Source organism: Misgurnus anguillicaudatus, chromosome 15 (genome assembly GCF_027580225.2).
Source record: "Misgurnus anguillicaudatus chromosome 15, ASM2758022v2, whole genome shotgun sequence".
Taxonomy (NCBI): Eukaryota; Metazoa; Chordata; class Actinopteri; order Cypriniformes; family Cobitidae; genus Misgurnus; species Misgurnus anguillicaudatus.
In genome coordinates this window covers 31,796,033-31,823,375 of record NC_073351.2, presented here as the reverse complement: position 1 = coordinate 31,823,375, position 27,343 = coordinate 31,796,033, and the positions used below count along the sequence as shown (strand labels likewise).

The 27,343-nt window shown below is 37.9% G+C and overlaps 2 protein-coding genes across 3 annotated transcripts in view; one reads left to right on the top strand and one right to left on the bottom strand.

Annotated features, from left to right (window-relative positions):
* Positions 1-859: 859 nt before the first annotated feature.
* Positions 860-22,986, bottom strand: cd9a (CD9 molecule a). Of its 2 annotated transcripts, none has more exons than XM_055174670.2 (8): positions 22,794-22,986; positions 9,689-9,791; positions 9,503-9,600; positions 9,330-9,404; positions 9,142-9,243; positions 8,893-8,979; positions 4,624-4,707; positions 860-1,347 (listed from the first exon to the last, which is right to left on the bottom strand). In XM_055174670.2, the coding sequence occupies exons 1-8, from the start codon at positions 22,860-22,862 to the stop codon at positions 1,282-1,284; spliced, it is 684 nt and encodes a 227-aa protein (XP_055030645.2). In that variant the 5' UTR covers positions 22,863-22,986; the 3' UTR covers positions 860-1,281. The 2 variants fall into 2 exon arrangements, with proteins under 2 accessions (XP_055030645.2, XP_055030646.2); XM_055174671.2 differs by lacking the exon at positions 22,794-22,986 and adding an exon at positions 13,844-14,048.
* A 2,738-nt stretch (positions 22,987-25,724) lies between these two features.
* The window catches only part of vwf (von Willebrand factor), a 51,155-nt gene continuing 49,536 nt past the window's right edge, over positions 25,725-27,343 (top strand). Inside the window, exons 1-4 of the mRNA XM_073853785.1 lie at positions 25,725-25,928; positions 26,545-26,608; positions 26,715-26,861; positions 27,122-27,224. Coding sequence (XP_073709886.1) covers positions 25,794-25,928; positions 26,545-26,608; positions 26,715-26,861; positions 27,122-27,224 — 449 coding nt within the window. The 5' untranslated portion in view covers positions 25,725-25,793. The remainder of the gene's footprint in view (positions 25,929-26,544; positions 26,609-26,714; positions 26,862-27,121; positions 27,225-27,343) is intronic.

Genomic DNA, 27,343 nt, shown 5'->3' with positions numbered 1-27,343 from the left:
TGGACCTCTGAGGCACCAATATGAACTCTTTGGTACCTGTGTGTACCTCTGAGGCACCAATATGAACTCTTGGTACCCACGTGCACCTCTGAGGCACCAATATGAACTCTTTGGTACCCGTGTGTACCTCTGAGGCACCGATATTAATTTTTGGTACCCATATGTACCTCTGAGGTACCAATATGAACTATTTGGTACCCATGTACACTTCTGAGGCACCGATTTGTACTCTTTGGTACCCATGTACACCTCTGAGGCACTGATTTGTACTATTTGGTACCCATAAGCACTTCTGAGGCATCGATATACTCTTTGGTAACCGTGTGTACCTCTGAGGCACCAATATGAATTTCTAGTAACCGTGTGTACTTTTGAGGCATCAATATGAACTTTTTGGTACCCATGTGCACCTCTGAGGCAGCAATATGAACTTTTTGGTACCCATGTACACCTCTGAGGCACAAATATGAACTCTTTGGTACCCATATGCACCTCTGAGGCAGCAATATGAACTTTTTGGTACCCGTGTGCACCTCTGAGGCACCGATATGAACTCTTTGCTACCCATATGCACCTCAAAGGAAACTATTATGAACTCTTTGGTACCCATATGCACATCTGAGGCACCAATATGAACTCTTTAGTACCCGTGTGTATCTCTGAGGCACCAATATGAACTCTTTAGATGCAAATTATTACTTTTTGAAGGGGTATTACCCTAGTGACAGCTAGGGACAATTATTTTCTAAAAGTGCATTAAATAAGTCTGTTATCAGAAGCCTGTGAAAGGAAACACTGATCACCATTAAAAACAAGTCACACACAATTCACCAAAATATAAAAACAGCTGCCACATAAATAATGTTGAATTTGGCTTTATTGGAGCCGTTTGCACCGATGTTTATAAATCAAATCAACCCTATACACAAATCCGAAAATCATTACAAAAGTTCAATTACAATTCATATCAAGCAATACTGCAAATACAACAAAGCAAACAATGGTTATTCTGTAAAATCTACTATGAGCGATAAAAAAATATAAAAAAAATACTCGAAGGCCTTATTGAATGCGTTTGAAACGCTAAACCAATTCTGTGGTCTCATTTATCACAATTGTACGCTGTCACAGAGCTGCCTGAACTAAGATAAAGAGTAAATTCCCATCGTGAAGTGTAGAGATTGTGTGCTTGCCGCTGATCTACCTAACTGATGAGGTCATGTTCACGACAGTGCTTTGGGACAGACATCATGCAACACAAATACACTGGGGACGACACCCTCACACAATCTCCCGGGTTTTTCGGATGGCACAGCACAGCATCATGCTGAAGATCATGCCAAAGATCTGTGAAAATAAAGAGAAGTAATTGCAATTAAACGCCACACACATACATCACATCCTTTATAACACCTCATGTACGTGCATTTAAAGGTACAGTGTGTAATGTATGTGCCATTAGCAGCACTAAACAGACCTGCACAATTTATCATTGTTGTCAAAGATGTTTTCAAAACATTCCCTGACTTCTATTGTTCAGAGAACGGGAAGTCGCGCATGAATCTCTTGCCATTAACTGCACTAATGTTGTGCTTAAACAGTGTTGATGAAATCTCTTCAGTGTGTGAACAATGAGTGCGTTTCAGCTTATTATAAAAAGCTGTTTTCATGCATTTACATGCAAATCAATAAATTGGCTATGCAGAGAACTAAAGAGATTTGTCATGTTTTTTGCAGGCAGTGACATCACCGCCTATAGTCTGCATAGTCATTCAAAAAGCCGGCCGGAAATCTGTCAAAAGCTACTGTTGTGTCTCTGTAAAGTTTTTAATTTCACAGTTTCTCCATCAACTGCATTGAGTCAAGAGGAGACTTTTTTGGGTTACTTTATGCTTTCTTCGACTTTCATCCTTTATACACAGATACATGCACATATAAACTGCAAGAAAGCAGCTTAAGGAATTTATGTAATGGCAAAGCATCTTTTGGAAAGCATCTTTTGCAGCGATTTTTGTGTGAGCATACCAGTGAACACCCCTGACCACTCTGTGAGTTTCAAGTCTTTGTAAACGAAAGTTTAATGCATTTAAGGAAGGCTTGTTCCAGTGCACCTATGCAGTCATTATAGAGGTGGGAGGTGAAACAACAAACAACCGAAAATTCTCGGGCCAATGCAGGGGCTGCATTTTTTTCATATACGCCGCACTTTCGCCGCATAAATTGCAGATTTCTGTGCACAAAATATGCGGGGCTTGCATGATTTCATAATCCCTGCATTTTCATAGCAAAAATCACATATATCTTAGCAGAAAGTTTTAAAATGTTGCATTTACTTCACACAAGCGCAGCCATGTCCCCTGTTGCCATGGGAATGTTAGGAAGTGACGGGATTATGTGACATGAACATCATTGAAGGGCTGGAAAAGCTGCAAACAGTTTTTGCAAGTTCTCGCAATTTTTGCAAGTTCCCGCAATTTCATCGCATAAAATTGCATAAATATCCCGCATATTCCATCGCATTTTTTAAGAAAACGTGCCACAAGATCAAGGATTTTTGCCTGCAACAATCACAAAAAACTCTTTATTGGAAGGACTGACTTTAACTTTTCAGCATGTCGTATTAAAAAAAGGAGGAAGTTGCGCAGTTGTGTTTTCCGTGCAGTTTTAGACGCAAAATGTGAACCGCCCCTAAGATCTTTCCCCAATAAAAGAAAACCGTTTTATGCATTTACATGACCTTACACGTTATCAGTTTATTAAAGTCTGTGTAAAGTCATTGCAAAGAATTGTTTCTAAACACATTATAAATGTTAGTAATGTATTGCTGAAACACGTTACAAAGACCATCAACTATGTAGTACTAAATTGTGGAGTTACACCGTTAACCAGTTTTTCTCCATTTACGACTGCAGGATTATTTGGGCGGGGCTAAAATAAGTGGGGCTCAATGACGCACTGGAGTCACCGAGCATGGCTCCGCCCCTAGCACAATCACGAGTATATATTTAGGTAGTAGCTGTATTTAAAAAATTAAGAGAGACGCCAGCTTTCCTGTGAGTTTGCAGCCCCCAGCGTTTGAGAGCAGAGAATCATGCCTGTTTTTCCAAGATTTTGATAACAAATTTTATTTATTTGGTCTTTTCTTTTAATTCAATTTTGGCTGGGTGGTAATACATATCACTATTTTCTGTAGTTTACAAACTGAGTACACATTTAATATCAGACTTTACACAGACCTTAAGCATAATACGAGTAAGACGCACTAATTAATATAAACAGCTTGCTGAACCCTTGTGCATCCTTGAGGACATTTTTGTCTTTTTCAGTTTAGTTTTTTTGATAACTTTGCCCCCGTTAATGCTAAATGCATAAAATTTGCCACAGGTGTGCATTTTATTGGAATTTTAATATTTCACCTTCATTTCCTTTAAAAAATCTATTTTCTACTAGGTACACAAAATAATTCCTCTCAGGACCTTTTGGACAAAATTGTCCCCATTGAAACCCATTAAAACTGCAATTTGCCATTCAACTATAAAATGATGCAATCTTTGTTAACAGGCTTTCATTCTGGCTTCAAAAATTAAATTTTTACTATTTTTTACCAGATGGTGCCATTTTTTTAGGTTTGGCATATAAAGCAAATTATCGCTTTATTGTTGTTTTCTGCTTATGCATATTATAGAGCCAATTAGATATATTATGAAGCTATAATTGTGTGGGTGTGTTGGTATGGATGTCAGAGTGTGGTTTGTATGTGTGTACTGAAAATTTTATGTGTGTGTGTGTGTGTGTGTATGTACCTGGTAATTATCACATTGTGGTGACCAATTGTCCCAACAAAGATAGGAATACCAGTATTTTTGTGACCTTGTGGGGACATTTTGAGGTCCCCATGAGAAAACAAGCTTATAAATCAAACAGAATGTTTGATTTATCCAATGCTGTAATACTCAAAGAAAAAAAATCTGCTTAGCATTTAGTAAATTGAAAATAATTAAATTTTTTCTTTTTTTTTCATAAAAAACAGCAGTGGCATTGTGTAAACAAACCAGCATTTAAAGGGTTAAAATTCTGAAAATTAATGAATGTTTGGTCATTGTGATTACAGCTGATGTTGGTTAAAAAAATGGCATCAGTGAAAGTGGAAAAAATATTAATCTATAATATTTTTATGACACTTTTTGGACATGGACATTTTGTCCCCTGTGAACCTATGTGTAACTTTTTTTAATTGATGCACAAGGGTTAAAGTAAGTCACTAAGTTAACAATTTAACTAAAATGAGAAGTATTTCAGCATTACAAAATCACACACAGCAGCAGCAAAAACATTTTAGCTTCTTACATGGGCAGTTTCCCAGACAGGGTTTAGATTAATCTAGGACTAGGCTTTAGTTATATAAGGCCAATTAAGTAGTTTTACAAATATACTTACATAAAACAATACCAGTGTGCATTGTGACAAAAACAATAACACTGATATATGATATGTCAGTAAGAGGTGTTATTAAGTTAAGGCAGCTAAAACGTGCATTTTAGTCTGGGACTAGGATAAGCCAGAAAATCGCCTCACAGTGTTTTAACAAAATGTTATAAACTGTCATCAAGACAAATCATTTACCATAATCACTGCAATGCCGATTCCAACACCTCCGATGATGTGTAGCTTGGAGTTAAAGACTTCATCAATGGCATCAGGGCAGCTCTAAACAAACACAAAAAACATCAAAAATCAGTACAGGCAGAATTAATATGTGCTTTACTTTCAGTGTATGGAAATAAAGCAGTCGTTCCTGAAATCTGGAATTAGCACTGCAACATTTCACCATCTGTTTGATCTATCTTTAGGGCAACGTGCCTGAAAAAACAAGTTTCTTACACTTTGCAAACTAGGCAAAAGAACATTCTTGATTTTCAAAACAGTTATTCTTGCCAGCTGAAGGTCAAGTATGAGCTAACAAGCCGAGCTCTTTCAAGCCGAGCCGTTCACAGACTTTAACCGGTCAGAAAGATTTTCTGCTGGTAATCACTCAAAAACCACACCGACTTTTTACAGTCTAAACATTCTGGCTTATTTTTAACTCATATTTGGTTCAAAAAGGGACAAACTCAAGCACTGGGTTATAAAAGTCCAGACATAAAAAAAATCAATCTATACTCATGCTTCTATTTTATATAAGGGGAAACATTCATGCATTATGGTTCTATGCAAAAGTTATTTGGGAAACAACATCATGGGCGTAGATTTAGGGTGGGACATGTCCTTACCAATATTCAGGGAAGACTGAATTGTCCCTAGCAACAATTTCGACCAAAATTAATCTGTATTTATATATAACCACTGATGTCCGTCTTATTCTTGTGTTTTCTATTTTTTACTTATTATATTATTTTCAGGAATCATTTAAATGAGATTAGAAATCTTTTGCAATCCCGTTCTGTAAAAATAACGCTCTATGTGGTACACAAACGGTTAACAGCTTTCGTTCTCTGCAATGCCCGCCTCTGTAACTCACATCGCTAATATGATTGGCTTTGCATTTCTTGAGTCCCGCCTCTCTGACACATCATTTTATGATGGGCTTTTCTTTACTCGCTACGTATGATAGGATGGTTTCACTTTGTACCATGCGCCAAAGTTCACTCAACAAGACGCGCGTGATTATTCAGGCTACAGGTAAGTGAGGAAGAAAGTATTATTATACCCATTGTAACTGTTTCATGCACAAAATACAGAACAAGTTGTGTCACATAATGATTCAAGGACAGTGTTTTCACCAATACACGACAATCCCATGTTAACCTGAAGAGTTGCAAACTTGTGTCAACCTTGTGGCAAGGTTATTTAGGGGGTCCCTAATCCATGAAAGAAAATAACCCCAACATGGTAAAAACATGAATTCATGTCATAATTGCTGAATAGTTTACATTACTGCACTGTGGTCATTACTTGCACAAACTTAAAACTATTTTTTTTCACACTGATTAACTGTCTGTTAATGAAAAGAAGATTTAATGTGAACTACAGAAACGTTAATAAACGTTGTTCAGGAAACAGCATGATAAACAAACCTACTTCAACACTGGGATTTTTTTGGCAAAATTAAATTAAGAATTAAATATTAATTGCATATTCTTCAATGTTATAAAGTAAATATGGATTCATATATGTTACAATGTGATTTTCTTTTTTTTTGACAAAGACTTTAACAGTTACTGTTTATTAGGTTCTAGGACATAAAGAATTGTTTATTATAGTACATTAAATTTGGGATGGCACCGTGGGTGGCGATTCAGATGTCACTGAGTAACGTGCATACTGAGTTGTCTGTTGTTTATGTCACGGTGATAAACAGTTTTTGCAATGCGACCATTTTATTTATGTCCCCACCAATGCCAGGAGCAAACCTACGCCCTTGAACAACATACAGTACTTCGTAGGAATTCTGTGAATTAAAATGCAGAAACCAGAAGCAATAATACCCAATAAATAAAGAACAGTTGGCTCCAGTGGCGGCTGGTGACTTCTCTTCCGAGGGTTGCAAACTCAAAATATGTGTACATCACGTGAACCATGTGCATCATGCGCCTTGTCAAAATACGAGCCTGCTTCACATGCGCGGAAAAAGTTTATGATAAAAGAGACGCTCGCGTTCACAAAATACTCGCAAGACACTAACTTAAGACTAAACTCTGATTACACACACATGAGATTAAGTGAGCATTTGGCAAACGCGAGCGTCTCTTTTATCATAAACCCTTTAGACACGTTTGCAGCAGGCACTTATTTTGACAAGACACATGATGCACATGGTTCACATGATACGCCAAACACATATTTTGACATGATGAGACACACACATGACGGGCAACATACATGTTGTGACATCAGAAAATAAATCATCGGCCACCACTGGATGGCTTTTTAAAGAGCATTCGAAAATGTTAATTTAATTTTTATTTGTACTTAAAGGCGGAGTGCACAATGTTTGAAAAACGCTTTGGAAAAGGAGACGGGCCGACTATCAAAACACACTTATAGCCAATCAGCAGTAAGGAGCCTGTCTACTAACCGACATCCTTGCCGGGTTGCGTGTGTGTGGGGCGGGTCTTTTAAAAGAAGGTCCTATTGGGGTAGGGGCGTGTTTGTTTAGGTGATTTCAAATATCAACATTGGCTTTCAAACATTGTGCACTCCGCCGCCTTTAACTATGGAAAAAATGCTTTAAAAACTAGGGATGCACCGAATCCAGATTTTTTGGGTTCGGCCGAATACCGAATCCACTGTTTAAGATTCGGCCGAATCCGAATCCTACTCGCATCCTTATTCCATTAACACAGTAAAACACATTAATGAACTAAACAACGTCCACAGCAGTGTATTTTTCATTTTATTTAATTTTAACTGAAAAAAAAGGATTACTATTTTTGGAAAAACTATTTTGGCAATTACCATAAGCCTATGCATAATGAAAGCGATGCGTTGCGACACGCTAGTTTTTCCAACAAGCAGCTAACGTGTTTTTTACGCGCTGAAAACCGGCGCTCTGGTTTTTTCCACGCTCAGCGCTGAGCGCCGAGAGTTCAAAAATATTCAACTTTGAGTGAAAAACTGCGCTCGTCAATGTCAGTTTTCACACGGCCGTCCAATTACAGTGGAGGAGGGGCGGGACATTACCACAGTAACCAACCGGCTCATAGCTGAAGCTTCACAGCTACCAAGCGCTCGGCTGAAAAACAGCTGGCATTCGGCGTCCTCAAGGCGTTTTCAGCCACGTTTAAAAGTTTTGGTGTGTCCAGCCCCTAAGGCTCACCGAAAGAAAAAGCTCATCTCAACGTCAGCACCCGATGTGTGTAATCAACGGACCGAACCCGAACCCCGTCAAAAAGCCCAGTATTCGGCCGAATCCGAATCCTGGATTCGGTGCATCCCTATTAAAAACCTTAACCATGACTTTGCATGGGTATTTAAACCACCAAATTTGAGATATCAGTATGGTTAAACTTTGGGTAAATACTTTACTTTTCATGAAATTGCCCAGAAGCAATCTATGGTAGGGTCAAATACCGACATTTTTGGGGTTTACTTTAACCCAGGGGTTCCTAAACTTGCAGAAAAATATACAATTGTTCTCTTTTTGTAGAGAGTAGTTTTTATTTTTCCTTTTCAGTGTATAAAGGTAACATTACTTTCATTGCAATACCAAAATACCTTATGTTAAGATATCAAAACCAGTATCGTTGCTAGTCAGTATATGGATAGTTCACCCTCATGTTGCTTCAAACCTGTATTAATGTCTTTGCTCTGATGAACACAGAGGAAGACATTTCAAGGGAATGTTTGCAACCAAACCGATCACGAGCACCATTCACTTTCATAGTAGGAAAACGAATACTATGGAAGTAAATGCGGCTCTCAAATGGTTTGGCCACACACATGCTTCAAAATATCTTCCTTCATGTTCATCAGAACAAAGAAATGTATAAAGGATTTTTCATTTTTGGGTGAACTATCCCTTTAAACTGTTTTTGTGTAATTCACTACAACAACCAAGAAACTTTTCATGACCCATCTTATTATACTGTGCATCCTGACCCACAGTCTGAAAACCCCCGAAACAACCCAAAAGTTGGGTTTGTCCCTTTATGACCCAACAATAGGTTAAAATAGCCCAGGTACAATCCATGATTGAACTTTGATTCAAGTATTTTGTGTTCAGTAGCACATTTTCTAGATACATTATTTAAGACAGACTTTAGTGATTTATTCATTTTTTATCTTGACATTTATGCATACTTTTATTTTTGTATTGTTCACCTACAGGTTGAGTAAACGGTGTAAATCAGCAGTGTATAAACATGATGTATAGTGATCTTTAAAGACTCTCACCTTCGTAATGAGTTCATCAAGCCCCTCTTTTTTAGGGCAGGTCTCCTCAGGAACCGGCATAATTCCTGAAGGGCCACAGCAGTTCAGCTAAAGAGGAGGAAAGATACAAGTATCTTAATACCAATGAGTTATGAATCACTTGTGTGTAATTCATGTACCGTCTCATATTTATGTTATTTATTAATATTATAAAAAGGGTTTTATGAAAAGAGAAAGCAATGATTGAGAGAAAAAGGAACAAGATCTTACTCCATGCTGGATAAGACGAATCGTCTCTTTCAGAGCATCCTGGTTAGTTTCTTTGTACTTGTTATATGTCTCCTTGTAAAAAGTTGTTATATCTTCAATAACCTGTAGGCAGATATATTAACATCGATCAAGAAAATCAATCATAGTTTTTTGTCTGTATATGCATGCCATGCATATTCAATGCTAACCTTGGTCTGGTTGGAAAAGCCCCAAATTCCAGCAGCCACTTCAACTGCAAATATGACCAAGAGAAAGAAGAAGAACTACAGAAAAAACAAAGAAAAACAGTAAAACGCCTATAATAATAATGAGAAATATTTAACAAGAGAACGCAAGGTCACGCGCGTAACGTAAGACTTACTACTCCCAGCATGCATGGGGACTCCTGGATGGCTCCACAACATCCAAAAAAACCCACTATCATCATCAAAGCACCAGCGGCAACGAGAATGTACACCCCTACAAACAAATACACAAAACTTCATTCATAAACAAAATGCACAAAACCACAGAAGATGCATTAAAACATAAATAAACAACTACTGACCGGTGTAGAAGACAAAAGGAGAGTTTTCATCCACAAACAAGCCTTTAGTCTTGGGATCCAACCTCAGCCAAATTCCAACAGCCAGGACACCTGTACCCGCAATCTGCAGAAACACATAAATGACATTCAGTATAGTACAGCATTGTGCATAAGACAAGATACATGACCCTAATATACACACAAAACTGTTAATAAATAAACTAATGGACAATTAGGGCTCATGTACAGTATAAACAGTTAAATATGATCATCAGTAGATGCTGAGCTGGGTTCATACCATAGTATTTACTATAGTAAATTTCACAACAACTTTTACACGTCATCAGTGACCCAGAAAGCACGAATCATAACGTCTGCCTCTATAGGTTGAAATTAGTATTACATATGAGATTTTTTTTTTTTAAGTAATATTATTTAACATCTTTCTATATTTCTTTCTTTCTAATATATTTTAGTAGTTGAAGGCAAATGTCAAGTCTTCATAGTCAAGGTAACCTTTAAAAAAAAAACGTGTGTGTGTGTTGTGTTATCTGAGAGATGACGTATTTGATTTATTTTCTTATATTTTTTATTCTTTAATAGTTTTTATATATCTAGTTTATTGGTTATCTATTCATTCATCATTTCACCCATTATTCTATTGTTTTCTAGCCTGACGTTGCCATACTCAATTCTAGTCAGAATTTGAGTCTGATACCGCTCCATTGAGCTATAATTATGAGGCGTGTCTCAACCGAAAAATGCCTCTGCACTCAATTGGATAGACCTACGACCAATCAGAGCAACCGAGTGTGTAACGTATGTTGAAATTACGTCTTTGCAGCCTGACCGAACTGCTAGTTATTTCGCTATGACACAACATTGTGATTATACTGAGTTAGCGAATGTACATCAACACCTATTATGTTTACAACATTTCGTTTATATCACAACATGAAGTATTTACTAAGTCATAGAGTAAGACTATCTCTTACCATTTGTACGTTAGGTGAACTTCTTCATCCACGACGATACCCATTACGTTTGCTTGAAAATATTGGAGCCTAACATGTCCCTCCACTTACAGCAACCACGATTCCGGGCTTCCGAAAAGAAGCTGGCAACGACCGCTAATTATATCCATCTCGTCGTGCACGCTGAGTTGCATCGCCGTGATAACGTTAGCCTTTTCAGTTGCGACCAACTTTTGCCGAATAGGACATCAACAAATGCCCTGCTCGCGTTTCTCTGTTCCTCTTTTAAAATCAATGCTCTGTCGATATATTTTAGAACAGACTCAATGTCAGAATCCACACATCTGAACTCTACAGCGGCAGCCATTCAACACACGCGCTCTTTGGTGACGTGGTTCATTACGTTACTGTTGATTATCTGTCCATCATCGTATAAAGCCCGCCCTGACAATTTGATTGGTTCGACCAGCATTTGTTCTAAAATAGTAGCTCCTCAACGGAGAAACCCCAGACCCATCTTCCCGTTTACAAAATCTTGTGGGCGGGGCTAAGATGGGCTGGCACCCAGGCTAATTGTTTTCATTACTGACATAAAATTTTTGGTCACCATATCAAGGTTTTTTAATAACGTCACAAAAACGTCACGAAACAAAACATTTCTACTGTCTGGATGTACACTGCAAAAACTTTTTCAAGAAAAAAATTACTTAGTATTTTTGTTTAGTTTTCAGTAAAAACATCAAAAAATTCCTAAATTAAGATACTTTCCTGATGAGCAAAACGACCCAAGAAAATAAGTCTAGTTTTTAGAACAAAAATATAAAATTTAAGTGATTTTGTGCATAAAACAAGCAAAAAAATCTGCCAATGGGGTAAGCAATTTTTTCTCGAATTTAGTGTTTAAGAAAAATTTTCAAGATTTTTTTGCTTACCCCATTGGCAGATTTTTTTTGCTTGTTTTATACACAAAATCACTTAAATTTGATATTTTTGGTCTAAAAACTAGACTTAATTCTTTGAGTCGTTTTGCTCATCAAGAAAAAGCATCTTAATTTAAGAATTTTTAGATATATTTACTGAAAACAGAACAAAAATACTAAGAATTTTTTTCTTGAAAATAATTATATTTTTTTGCAGTGTAATAACATCTGCTTAATCTGTTTCTAGTCAGATGAATTCAGACAGACCATCAAGAATGCAACTAAGATTATTTAATAAACCTTATTTATTATATTGTACATCCCTTTATCTCTTGCCTGCTGCTTCTCATCCATCTCTGTATGTGAATTGTGATGTCAACTTGCATTTTTTCCCTGACACAAAATAGATCTAGTGTACTTGATCTAAACCTTGGATCTGTAGAATCTAACCTGTTTGAAGTAGCAATAGTTATGTCTATCATTAGCATAATTAAATCAGGTAACAGTATATTCATGATTTTTCTTCCCTTGTGCCGTCTCTGATAACGCCCAATACAGCAGTGTTTTCATCTGATCTAAAAATGTATACAAATTTGCACTACTTGAGAAATTGGCAAAAACAAAATTGGCACATAATCTTGGGTGAGAAATATTACAGATCTGTTACATGTGATGCCGATACATCAAATGTCTAATTTTACCTACTCATGTGAGGTATAAACTGACCTGATCACATGGAAAAACTCAATTATTTATTATTTATAAAATGGGGTTTTCAAACATTTTGTTGGCCGAACCCCCTTGACCTAAATTATTTGCTGGAAGTAGTACTACCTCACGATTAGTCGTGACTAATCATTTGCAGAATAAAGTTTTTGTTTACCTCATATATGTGTGTGTACTGTGTATAATAATTATGTATATATAAATACACACACATACATACATACATGTATAATTTTAAGAAAAATATATATTTATATAATAAATATTAATATTTATATATAATATAAATTATATAAAAATATAAACATGTATATACACATGCAAATGTTTCTTAATTATATACATTTTATAATATAAATATAATATACTGTTATACCATGGGGCTGTTAAATGCTTTATTATGATTGGTTGAGAAATGTTCCACAGGTATGCATTATTTTTTTATAAACGCACAACTAAACTGTCAAATGTCTTAAAATAAACACCAGAGCAATGTCTGTTGTTATCGTGGTATTTGCAGAATAATTGCGTTGAATTACTCGAAAATAATGCCACATTACCACCTAAGGTGTTCCTTATTTTCTAATAATTTAATGGCTTGTCGTCAATTATTCCTAACTTAATGGACCTTTATCTGGTCATTTTCTTTTATTGGTACATAAAACTGATCGGATATCATAAAACATGCTCTGTAGTGATAGCATAACCTGCAGATCAAACAAATAAATCTTTTTTGTTAGTGTTTTATCTAGATTTTTTATTCCTAAATAATTCATTTACATTTTTTTAATTATTAATTCATTGTTTATCATCACCTCACGAACCCCCTGGAATTCCCTCCCAAACCACAATTTGGAAATTTTCAAGTTTATTCAATTTGAAATTACAATTCATTTAAACTTTCTTGAATAGTTGCAATAAATAATAAAAATAAAGTTGAAAGTAATTGTAAATTCAAGTTAATTAAACTTAAAAATGTAAGTGCAACAAGGATTTTTTTACAGTACAGTGTTTAAAATGGAAGCATGTAACTCGAGATTAAACATTCATTGGGTTTGGCCTAAAATTACTACAGCTCAATGATATCATGCTCCGTCTGTTTAAAGGCATCCAGTTCAAGTACTAACTTTTTAAGTTCATGTACAGTACAAAAAACACACAGATGTAGTGAGATCACACTGACCACTCATATATTTCAGCACTTGATTTAACCTCAGCTTTTTTTAGCGGCCTATCACACGTGCCAACAACACGCACCCTTATCATATGTGACTTATTTTTATTTCCAGTCACGTAATGTTGGCTAAGCTGAATGCAATGGTTTCATGTCTACAGTAAATAGGGTTTATGTCCTGCTTTTGATTTATTTACACTGACCCAGTTTTTTTCATTTGAGCGTCGAAGAGAAAGATTTGTTGCTAAACAAACACACAAACAGTTAAACCACAACCACAGCTCACACTGTGTGCTATGAAAACACAACTTTCACTCACAAATAAATATAGATTTTTCACACAATGACATACAAGTATGAAGATATATTGTACTGTACGTACCCAGAGAAGAAGGTTCAAGATAAACAGTAAATATTTGACACATTTTGAAAATCCTTCAACTCCCATGTTCTTACTGTCCAAGTTACTTTCGCTTTTAGGAAAACAAAGTGTGTTAGCAAACCTCTGCGTGTTAACAGCCAATCAAAAATGCGCCTGTATAAGCAAAACTATTCCAGCATGCAAAACTATCATAAACTTTGCTCATAAAGATATTATTTGTCTGTTGGATGCTTCCTTTCTTTGTTAAAATAGAAAGTAAAAGAGTTTTTGACTTGCGCAATCTTTTGTGTCTGTCAGTGGGTGGGGCTTAATCCAGGTGATGAGTAATGTCAGGGGCTGCATGTCCATACAGGTCGTGTTTCTGTAGCTCAATTGTTAAAGCATGTGCCAAATAAACACCTGTATATTTAAATGAAAGGTAGGTGACTCCCCTCTGGATTCAGATCTGTTCAGCTTTGTTTCTAGGATTAGACACATGTGAACCTAATACAGAAATATCATGAGATATCCCATATTTTATAAACTTTTGTACTCGCTTAAAGATGTAGATTGCATGGTGTCCATTATTTTAATGACAATTAAGAAGCTATATACACTCACCTAAAGGATTATTAGGAACACCATACTAATACTGATTTTGACCCCCTTTCGCCTTCAGAACTGCCTTAATTCTATGCGGCATTGATTCAACAAGGTACTGAAAGCATTCTTTAGAAATGTTGGCCCATATTGATAGGATAGCATCTTGCAGTTGATGGAGATTTGTGGGATGCACATTCAGGGCACGTAGCTCCCGTTTCACCACATCCCAAAGATGCTCTATTGGGTTGAGATCTGATGACTGTGGAGGCCATTTTAGTACAGTGAACTCATTGTCATGTTCAAGAAACCAATTTGAAATGATTCGAGGTTTGTGACATGGTGCATTATCCTGCTGAAAGTAGCCATCAGAGGATGGGAACATGGTGGTCATAAAGGGATGGACATGGTCAGAAACAATGCTCAGGTAGGCCGTGGCATTTAAACGATGTTCAATTGGCACTAAAGGGCCTAAAGCGTGCCAAGAAAACATCCCCCACACCATTACACCACCACCAGCAGCCTGCACAGTGGTAAGAAAGCCTGATGGATCCATGTTCTCATTCTGTTTACGCCAAATTCTGACTCTACCATCTGAATATCTCCAGAAATCGAGACTCATCAGCACAGGCAACATTTTTCCAGTCTTCAACTGTCCAATTTTGGTGAGCTTGTACAAATTGTAGCCTCTTTGTCCTATTTGTAGTGGAGATGAGTGGTACCCCGGTGGGGTCTTCTGCTGTTGTAGCCCATCCACCTCAAGGTTGTGCGTGTTGTGGCTTCACAAATGCTTTGGTGCATACCTCGTGGTCATTTCAGTCAAAGTTGCTCTTCTATCAGCTTGAATCAGTCGGCCCATTCTCCTCTGACCTCTAGCATCAACAAGGCATTTTCGCCCACATGACTGCCGCATACTGGATGTTTTTCACTCTTCACACCATTCTTTGTAAACCCTAGAAATGGTTGTGCGTGAAAATCCCAGTAACTGAGCAGATTGTGAAATACTCAGACCGGCCCGTCTGGCACCAACAACCATGCCACTCTCAAAATTGCTTAAATCACCTTTCTTTCCCATTCTGACATTCAGTTTGGAGTTCAGGAGATTGACCAGGACCACACCCCTAAATGCATTGAAGCAACTGCCAGGTGTTCCTAATAATCCTTTAGGTGAGTGTAATATAGAGGGGACCGGGGTTAATTGTCAAAGATTTTAAGTTTTTGTGACAGTCCAATTGGTCTTAAACAACCAATTCAAAACATAAATCAGGCTTTAACTTACAAATTATCATAATAAATCAAACTGAAGGTTTACATTGTAACAACTGCTCCTTTACAAAGTCCTTGTGACAACTAACCCCGGTCTCATCTATATTATACAGATTCTTAAAAGTCTTTAGTTTACCAATAAAATTAACCTGCACAGAGAAATGAATCAAATAGACAGAAATATACACAACTTGCTCTATCCACAATGAACCACATGGTTCATTGATGCCAACTTCACTCCTTCATGTGCATCTTAGCTTTAGGATGAAAGCTGATGATCAGCTTCATGGTACCAACAAAGCCTGACCACATTAGTTGGTTTTGTGAAATCAAAACTAATCCTTTACCCCTGAGTTTGTTTAACCATGTTAGGAAAAAGGGTTTTCCCAATTTAATTACTAAAACAAGACATGTTCTTGGCAGAGACTACAAAAGACATTTGTCCCTAAAAGCATGCCATGCAAACAATATATTGACGCTAAATGCAAATTACCCTGCATCATCTTTTCCACTCCTTTTATCTTTAATATTTCCCCACAAACAGGACATGCCAAGATCTCAAAACAACAGACTAATATGCTGTTTAGTCTCCACCCAGACAGGAAAGCCTTTGGAGACAAGAGCTTGTGAGAGGTGTCAAATAATCCAGGAACAATACTTAAAAGCAAAAGTAATGTAACCCACACATACTACCTATAATACTTCATTCCTTGCAATAAATGCAGTTTAAATGTAGTGAGCTTGTTCATGGGATTACCATGTTCTATAAATAGTCTGGCAGATTAAAGACAATCTAGGACTTGTACTCGCATAAACCCACTAGGTTAGACACATAGACACACACAGACATGCACACACACACACACACACACAAACCACCTGAGCATTACAGAAGCAAAAGCATACACTTCACCCCGGCATTACAGAACCAAAATTATACACTTCCCCTAAGCATTACAGAACCAAAAGTATACACTTCCCCTACGCATTATAGGACCAAAATTATACACTTCACCTGAGCACTACAAGACCAAAAGTATACACTTCACCTCAGCATTACAGGTCCAAAAGTATACACTTCACCTGAGCACTACAAGACCAAAAGTATACACTTCACCCCAGCATTACAGAACCAAAGTATACACTTCCCCTACGCATTATAGGACCAAAATTATACACTTCACCTGAGCACTACAAGACCAAAAGTATACACTTCACCTGAGCACTACAAGACCAAAAGTATACACTTCACCTGAGCACTACAAGACCAAAAGTATACACTTCACCTGAGCACTACAAGACCAAAAGTATACACTTCACCTGAGCACTACAAGACCAAAAGTATACACTTCACCTCAGCATTACAGGTCCAAAAGTATACACCTCCCCTAAGCATTATAGGACCAAGAGTACACTTCACCTGAGCAACTTGTATTTTAAGTGTCTGTTACTGTTCATTATTGTATTTACTGCATTTTAATTGTATTTTTATTTTTAATTATCATTTAGTATTATGCTTTTTCAGTTCTATAATTGATTTTATATTATATGTACAGCACTTTGGTGAACACCTGTTGTTTTTAAAAAGTGCTCTATAAATAAACTTTGATTTGGGCATTACAGGACCAAAGTATACACTTCACCCGAGTATTACAAGAACAAAAGTATATACTTCACCTAAGCATTACAGGACCAAAAGCATACGCTTCACCAGAGCATTTACAGTATCAAGGTATACACTTCACCCAAGCATTACAGGGCCAAAGTATACACTTCACCCGAGCATTACAGGACCAAAGTAGACACTTCACCCTAGCATTACAGGGCCAAAGTAGACACTTCACCCAAGCATTACAGGGCCAAAGTATACACTTCACCCGAGCATTACAGGACCAAAGTAGACACTTCACCCTAGCATTACAGGGCCAAAGTAGACACTTCACCTAAGCATTACAGGACCAAAGGTATACGCTTCACCCGAGCATTACAGAACCGAAAGTATACACTTCACCCGAGCATTACAGTACCAAAGTATACACTTCACCCGAGCATTTACAGGACCAAAAGTATACGCTTCACCCGAGCATTACAGGCCTAAAAGTATACGCTTCACCCGAGCATTACAGGCCTAAAAGTATACGCTTCACCCAAGTATAAACCCCTTCACGGTTCACGTTACAGGTGGTTCCCACTGCGCATGTCAGGGTCAGAAAAGTCATTACAGCAGATTGAGTTGCGTATTATTCTGTATCGTCAAAAATGCCTACTTACGTTGTGGGCTGTGAAAATTGCACCAGGTCTTCCTTTAAGTTTTCGCGATTCATGCAGAATCTCAAAAACAAAAAAATACAACATCTGCGTCTGCAAGCAATTAACGTGCAGACTGGGACAATGCAAATATCAAAGAGGCTTGTGTTTGTAGTGCTCACTTCATTTGAGGCAAGTCATCATTTTTCAGCCCTGTTAGATTAAATTATAAAGCCTAAATGGTATGAACAGTTTGACCCCATGCTGCGCGCACCCGATCGTCATTCAATGTTTAAAAACCTTGAAGGGATCTATTACAGTACCTAAAGTATACACTTCACCCGAGCATTACAGTACCTAAAGTATACGCTTCACCCGAGCATTACAGTACCTAAAGTATACGCTTCACCCGAGCATTACAGTACCAAAAGTATACGCTTCACCCGAGCATTACAGGACCGAAAGTATGCACTTTACCCGAGCATTACAGGACCGAAAGTATACGCTTCACCCGAGCATTACAGGACCAAAAGTATACACTTTACCTGAGCATTACAGGACCAAAGTTTACACTTCACCCGAGCATTACAGGACCAAAAGTATGCACTTTATCCGAGCATTACAGGACCAAAAGTATACACTTCATCCGAGCATTACAGGACTGAAAGTATGCACTTTACCCGAGCATTACAGGACCAACAGTATGCACTTTACCCGAGCATTACAGGACCAAAAGTATACATTTCACCCGAGCATTACAGGACCGAAAGTATGCACTTTACCCGAGCATTACAGGACCAAAAGTATACACTTTACCCGAGCATTACAGGACCAAAGTTTACACTTCACCCGAGCATTACAGGACCAAAAGTATGCACTTTACCCGAGCATTACAGGACCAAAAGTATACACTTCATCCGAGCATTACAGGACTGAAAGTATGCACTTTACCCGAGCATTACAGGACCAAAAGTATGCACTTTACCCGAGCATTACAGGACCAAAAGTATACATTTCACCCGAGCATTACAGGAATGAAAGGATACGCTTCACCCAAGCATTACAGGACCAAAAGTATACATTTTACCTGAGCATTACAGGACCAAAAGTATACATTTCACCCGAGCATTACAGGACCGAAAGTATACGCTTCACCCGAGCATTACAGGACCAAAAGTATACACTTTACCCGAGCATTACAGGACCAAAGTTTACACTTCACCCGAGTATTACAGGACCAAAAGTATACGCTTCATCCGAGCATTACAGGACCGAAAGTATGCACTTTACCCGAGCATTACAGGACCAAAAGTATACGCTTCATCCGAGCATTACAGGACCGAAAGTATACGCTTCACCCGAGCATTACAGGACCAAAAGTATACACTTTACCTGAGCATTACAGGACCAAAAGTATACATTTCACCCGAGCATTACAGGACCGAAAGTATGCGCTTCACCCGAGCATTATAGGACCGAAAGTATGCGCTTCACCCGAGCATTACAGGATCGAAAGTATGCACTTTACCCGAGCATTACAGGACCAAAAGTATACGCTTCATCCGAGCATTACAGGACCGAAAGTATACACTTTACCCGAGCATTACAGGACCAAAGTTTACACTTCACCCGAGCATTACAGGACCAAAAGTATACGCTTCATCCGAGCATTACAGGACCGAAAGTATGCACTTTACCCGAGCATTACAGGACCAAAAGTATACGCTTCACCCGAGCATTACAGGACCAAAAGTATACACTTTACCTGAGCATTACAGGACCAAAAGTATACACTTTACCTGAGCATTACAGGACCAAAAGTATACATTTCACCTGAGCATTACAGGACCGAAAGTATGCGCTTTACCCGAGCATTACAGGACCAAAAGTATACATTTCACCCGAGCATTACAGGAACGAAAGTATACGCTTCCCCTGAGCCTGAGCATTACAGGACCAAAAGTATACACTTCACCCGAGCATTACAGGACCAAAAGTATACGCTTCATCCGAGCATTACAGGACCGAAAGTATGCACTTTACCCGAGCATTACAGGACCAAAAGTATACGCTTCACCCGAGCATTACAGGACCGAAAGTATGCACTTTACCCGAGCATTACAGGACCAAAAGTATACACTTTACCCGAGCATTACAGGACCAAAGTTTACACTTCACCCGAGCATTACAGGACCAAAAGTATGCACTTTACCCGAGCATTACAGGACCAAAAGTATACACTTCATCCGAGCATTACAGGACTGAAAGTATGCACTTTACCCGAGCATTACAGGACCAAAAGTATGCACTTTACCCGAGCATTACAGGACCAAAAGTATACATTTCACCCGAGCATTACAGGAATGAAAGGATACGCTTCACCCAAGCATTACAGGACCAAAAGTATACATTTTACCTGAGCATTACAGGACCAAAAGTATACATTTCACCCGAGCATTACAGGACCGAAAGTATACGCTTCACCCGAGCATTACAGGACCAAAAGTATACATTTTACCTGAGCATTACAGGACCGAAAGCAATTTACCCGAGCATTACAGGACCGAAAGTATACGCTTCACCCGAGCATTACAGGACCAAAATTATACACTTTACCCGAGCATTACAGGACCGAAAGTATACGCTTCACCCGAGCATTACAGGACCAAAAGTATACACTTTACCCGAGCATTACAGGACCAAAGTTTACACTTCACCCGAGTATTACAGGACCAAAAGTATACGCTTCATCCGAGCATTACAGGACCGAAAGTATGCACTTTACCCGAGCATTACAGGACCAAAGTTTACACTTCACCCGAGTATTACAGGACCAAAAGTATACGCTTCATCCGAGCATTACAGGACCGAAAGTATACACTTTACCCGAGCATTACAGGACCAAAAGTATACGCTTCACCCGAGCATTACAGGACCAAAAGTATACACTTTACCCGAGCATTACAGGACCAAAGTTTACACTTCACCCGAGTATTACAGGACCAAAAGTATACGCTTCATCCGAGCATTACAGGACCGAAAGTATGCACTTTACCCGAGCATTACAGGACCAAAAGTATACGCTTCATCCGAGCATTACAGGACCGAAAGTATACGCTTCACCCGAGCATTACAGGACCAAAAGTATACACTTTACCTGAGCATTACAGGACCAAAAGTATACATTTCACCCGAGCATTACAGGACCGAAAGTATGCGCTTCACCCGAGCATTATAGGACCGAAAGTATGCGCTTCACCCGAGCATTACAGGATCGAAAGTATGCACTTTACCCGAGCATTACAGGACCAAAAGTATACGCTTCATCCGAGCATTACAGGACCGAAAGTATACACTTTACCCGAGCATTACAGGACCAAAGTTTACACTTCACCCGAGCATTACAGGACCAAAAGTATCCGCTTCACCCGAGCATTACAGGACCAAAATTATACACTTTACCCGAGCATTACAGGACCGAAAGTATACGCTTCACCCGAGCATTACAGGACCAAAAGTATACACTTTACCTGAGCATTACAGGACCAAAAGTATACACTTCACCTGAGCATTACAGGACCAAAAGTATACATTTCACCTGAGCATTACAGGACCGAAAGTATGCGCTTTACCCGAGCATTACAGGACCAAAAGTATACATTTCACCCGAGCATTACAGGAACGAAAGTATACGCTTCCCCTGAGCCTGAGCATTACAGGACCAAAAGTATACACTTCACCTGAGCATTACAGGACTAAAAATTAGGGCTGGGCCGATACCACTTTTTCATGTTTGATACCGATCTCGATACCACAACTTTGAGTATCTGTCGATACCGATAACGATCCAATACCATCTCTATCGCCATTTTAATCAATTAAGCTGCACATTTGTTAGCCGTACAAAAAGCTTAAACAGTGCTACGGAACTCAAACATATTACTGTGCAATAAATGACTGTGCAAATTCAAGACTCAATGAAACATTGTGCAATACTGCTGCTTCATTTTTATTTAAATGTTTCAAACAGACTAGAGGCAACATTTTTAGTTAGTCACCAAAACAATTCAAAATGTTAAGGTGTAACTTTGGACAATTTAAAGTGCAACTTTGTGCAAAATCATGTTGCTCAGCAAGTCGCGCTTTACCCCAAGTTGCCATGACAAGGTCTGTGTTGGTATTGGATCGGATTGTACTCCCCGGCCTCTTCGATATTCGATCCAGCCATTTTCGCAAATATCGGACTAATATTGATACAAAATATCGTATCGGCCCACCCCTACTAAAAATATACAATGTGACTGAAAATATCAAACTTATGTATTCCTAGTATAGCACATGAATACATCAAATACATTAACAAACTATGACATTAACAAACTATGCACAGATCACAAAGCCTTTTGTATAAACTGCAAAAAAATTAAAAGTAGTAGTATGTTATTATGAACATAATGATGCCAAACGATTCGTGAATCAGTTCAAATGAGTCTCTCAAAACCAACCGGCTAAACCCAGTGAGCGAACAGCTGACACAAATGTGATTCAAAATTCAACGCTTGTTTCGATACAAACACAAACAGAGTCAGTGTGACGCACGCACAGTGATGTTTACTGTAACGTTAACTGCTCGATCTGGATCATTAAGTTAAATCGGACCTAAAGCATTTAAATGAGGTCAACCACACGACTGCAAGATATTCTGGTTGCATGGCTTTACACAGACGTCTTAACCACACTAAACTCGCTCATGATACACCATCCCGACTCAAATCGACACGGAACCCGTTTGCACCTGCATTTCATCGATGGGAGAAAAAGCGCGCGTTGTAGTAAAATAACACAAACACATACTCACCCAAAATATGAAATTGAAGACAAACATCAAATACTTGACGCACGTCTCTCCTCCAGTCAACGCCGCCATCAGTTTATACTCAAACAAAAGCACCGATAATGAAGAAAACCACGAGAGATTGAGAGTTCCCTCCTTGTCTTGCTTGCGGCTGGCGCGTGAGCTGCTGAGACCTTATGTATGAGCGCGCCTACGCCGAGCACGAGTAAACTCACAAGAGACTCACGCTCATTTTCATTCACTTACTGTAGCTTTCTTTTATTAAACGCATAAAACATCGTTTGTTAAATACATTTACCAAAACTTGCAGCCTGTTGTTTATTGAAATTTTAGCCGGACCCGGGCATATATTAGTTTTTTTGCATTTTGAGGTAAAATTCTTATATGTTTGTTTTTTGCTAGTATCGTATTTTATCCTGTAATCTCTCCGGTCAGGCCACTTGAGATGACGCCATGACCGAATGACGTCATCTTAGTCAGTGCAGAGCCCAGAGGTTTATGCTCGAGGCGATTCGTTTATATTTCACATTTGCTTGTAATCTTCAGTGCATTCAATCTTATAATAGTCAGAAATAGCTGAGGTGCAGTATTATTGTTCAATATGATTATGCATTTAAAGCATCTGCTTTCAAATACATTTCTCAGATATACAATACCTCGACAGTCTGGTCTCACAGACAGTGTCCATGACTATGTATTGTCTGAATTTATAATCAAGAATTGCATTGATAATATGATAATATGCAATGATTTTTTTTACAAAGATAATTGTTACATCAGTGAATAAAATGAATAATTGAATATTTTTAAAGGAGAGCTACTGTATACACAAATACTGAATGCAGTTTAAATGTAATATGGTCAAAAGGAGACAGTTACAGATATTTTTGAGTAAATGTGTGCATGCATGTTTACCTAGTAATTTTTAACTAGTAACTTGCGCAGGTCAGTTTTGAAACTGTCCCAAATATAGTAAAATGTGTCATTGGACAATAGTACATGCATGATAAAGCTTTAAAGGGGACATAACACGAAAATCCATGTTTAAGTGCTATAATTGAGTCCCTACACTGCAAAAAATGATTTTCAAAAAAAATTCTTAGTATTTTTGTCTTGTTTTCAGTAAAAATACCTAAAAATTCTTAAATTAAGATGCTTTTTCTTGATGAGCAAAATGACCCATGAAAATAAGTCTAGTTTTAGACCAACAATATCAAATTTAAGTGATTTTGTGCATAAAACAAGCAAAAAAAAATCTGCTAATGGGTTAAGCAAAAAATCTTGAACATTTTTCTTAAACACTAAATTAAAAAAAAATTGCTTACCCCATTGGCAGATTTTTTTGCTTGTTTTATGCACAAAATCCCTTAAATTTGATATATTTGGTCTAAAAACTAGACTTATTTTTTGGGTCGTGTTGCTCACCAAGAAAAAGCATCTTAATTTAAGAATTTTTTGATATTTTTACTGAAAACAAGACAAAAATACTAAGAATTGTTTTTTCTTGAAAATCATTTTTTGCAGTGTATACTCTTAGAAAGGATTTACGCATCTTTGTGTGTTAAGCTTGTAACACATTATTGTCACGGTTAATCCGTGTCATGTCTTGTCTCTGTTCCGATTGTTATCACCTGGACATTCATTGATTAATTACCTGCCTCATCACACCTGTTTGTCATTTAGTCTGTGTATTTATACCTCTGTCTTCTGTTCGCTCACTGCTGGATCATTGTCATTTCTACCCTGTCTGTTCCCCGTGTCACATTTTGGATGTTCCTGTGTTTGCTACCTGTTCGTCATTTTACTCCTCGTGTTTTTGGTTTCCTATTTTATCATTAAATGTTATTTATTTTGTGAACTCTGCGTATGCGTCCTACTTCCCTACCCTGTCGTGACAATTATATGTAATTTTAACAAATTATGTGTCATTTTGTGTTAAAATATAACACAACTTGTTTTAAAAGTAACTCAAAATGTGTTGTTTCAATAATAAAACAGAGATGTGTGGATTCTGGGACAAACATTTAGTGACCCAGAATCAACACTAATGTGTTTTTAACACATTCGTTTTAAGAGTGCTTCTATTAGCCTAGAAAATGTATAAAAGACAATCCAGTAACTTAGTTTTGGTAAACCATTTTCTGCAGGCATGTAGAAAAATAGGTCATTGAAATTTGGCTCCCTTTGTGATGTCAGAAGGGGGTCTTATTTTTATAACAATCCCACCCCTTAATCCAATCACAGCACTGCCGTTAAGGGCAGAGAGAGAGAAAATAATTGACTGCACAAATGAGTTTCAATTTTAACAAACCACCATTATGGTGATCAGTGTTTGCATTTCATCAGCTCATTTGCATTTAAAAGGACCCATAAACGGCACATTTTTGCTCACACCTAAAAAGTGGCAATTTTAACCTGCTATAATAAATTATCTGTGGGGTACTTTGAGCTAAAACTTCACATACACGCTCTGGGGACACCAAATATTTATTTTACATCTTAAAAAAGTCATGTGAAATGTCCCCTTTAAAATGTGTGCCTGTGCGTGTGTGCATGTAAATGCTATTTGTGCTCGCTACTTCTGCAAAAACCAAAACTATGAAAAAACAGCAAACGTCTGTTTGTGAAAAACAAAGAGGTATACACACAGGATATGAACTTCATGTTCTTCATTCAGTAAGTTAAGGAGTCAATACAGTATAGAAAGACAATGATGTAAAATAAATGTACTTCATGTGAAAATGTTCCCCAGAGGTTTCTCCAACAGTGTCAGTTCATGGAAAGATGTTGAATGATGTTTGTGCATACATGCTGCGGTTTGTGTGTAGGTGTGTGTGCTGTTTGGCTTGGCACTCAAATCCACTGTTGGTTTGTCTTATCTGTCTTCACTACCAGGCTAAATCCTTCGGGTCCTCTAATGCCCAGACTTCCTTCTATTGTCTGCTGTTAATGATTTTGAGAAGCGGAAATCACACCATCCCTCCCTCTCTTTTCCTATTATAAATGTTTCTATCCTTGAAGACCAGGTTCCAGTCATGCCCAAACTGTGAGAAGTTGGAGAACGCAAACCTTCAAAGATTATCCGAGAACCTGTCGCTGCAGAGCCTACAGGTTGGCAGAGGTCAGCGGTGTTTAAAGGTGTGGCTTTTTAAATGAATCATGATGTTTTGGATTTTAAGCTGTGCATTTCGTTGTTAAGCTTTGCAATATATTATGCAATATGTGTAAATTTATTTCTACGTATTATTTTAAAAGATAGTAGTTTGTCACCATATTGCTCTTATGTGCTAAAAATGTAAATGGTCTTTTAAGCTCACAAATATGTGGTATGTCTATGTGGAAACTTTTTTAACTTTCTGACAGATTTGTACGTGCACAGAGAGCTCCTTTGTTTCTGACATCCTTAAACTTTTACTTGTTTAAATAAAAAGCATGCATTTCGCTGTGTTATCCACATACTCTCGCTCTCTAGCACTGCAATGCATTCATTCTCAACTAGATTTGTAAATGTCTCAATAAAAGAAAAAGTTTTCTTGCCATTTTTCAATGATGCTATATAGGGCATTGTGGATTTTGGACAGGCCATTGCTATGCAGTTGCCTAGCTGTCCTGAAGGCATTTTAATGCATTGTATCTAGGTGGTTGCTAGGGTGTTCTGCATGGTTGCTAGGGGGTTGCTTAAAAATTCGTTTGAATGGTTAAACATGACTTATATAAAAAAATCATCTTTTAAATGTATTATTTTCTTGGTCAGATGGACGTGTGCAGATGGAAAGGATGCAGCAGAATTTTATGGGTTTTCATCTTGCATTTCTCAGGTTGGATTTGTTAATTTTGTGTGTGCTTTCATACATGAATATGCCTTTTTCCTGGATGGTTTAAACACTTTACATAAACGTTTTCTTGCATGCATGTGCTCTGTAGGTTTTGTATCCGTGGAAGGGTCTGGTCGCTGTAGTCTCTTTAGCCGGCAGCATATACACACATTTGACGGTGTGATTTATGAGTTCCCTGGAGACTGCAGCTACATGCTGGCTGGAGACTGCCAACAAAGAAGCTTCTCTATACTGGGTAAGTGCCAGTCACCCACTGAGGTATATACATGAGTAAAACAAATGGTTTATGGATTTGGCAGCCACATTATCCCAAGTGACTTATACTACAATTGAGAATACAATATTATCAGTCTGTGTGTTCCCTGGGTATCGGACCCAGGACTTTGGCATTTGCGATGCTGTACCAGATGAACTACAGCGAGACAAGGAATAGTAAAGTCTGTACAATGCCAACATGATAAATGCCTTCCCGTGTGTGTTTGTGTTTATGTTAAGGTGATTTTTCTCATGGGAAGAGGAAAGGAGTGACTGTGTTTCTTGGAGAAGTTTTTGAGCTTCACCTCTCTGTTGATGGAACATTGTCACAAGGAGCAGAAAGGTACATGATCATGTAAATATCCTAAAGGAAAGCTAATAAAATTAACAATGATAAACAATGATAAAAGGATTAAATCGTGCTGGACAAATTGAAAGCTCAGAATTATTCTCAAAAGAATT

What these genes read in the sequence shown, in the direction of transcription:
- cd9a (XM_055174670.2), bottom strand. Translation starts at nt 22,862, where the DNA reads ATGGCGGCGTTGACTGGAGGAGAGACGTGCGTCAAGTATTTGATGTTT. An exon ending in GCTTTTCCAACCAGACCAAG is followed by an intron (nt 9,244 to 9,329) that starts GTTAGCATTGAA and finishes ATCTGCCTACAG; the next exon opens with GTTATTGAAGATATAACAAC. An exon ending in TTGATGAACTCATTACGAAG is followed by an intron (nt 4,708 to 8,892) that starts GTGAGAGTCTTT and finishes GTGTTTGTTTAG; the next exon opens with AGCTGCCCTGATGCCATTGA.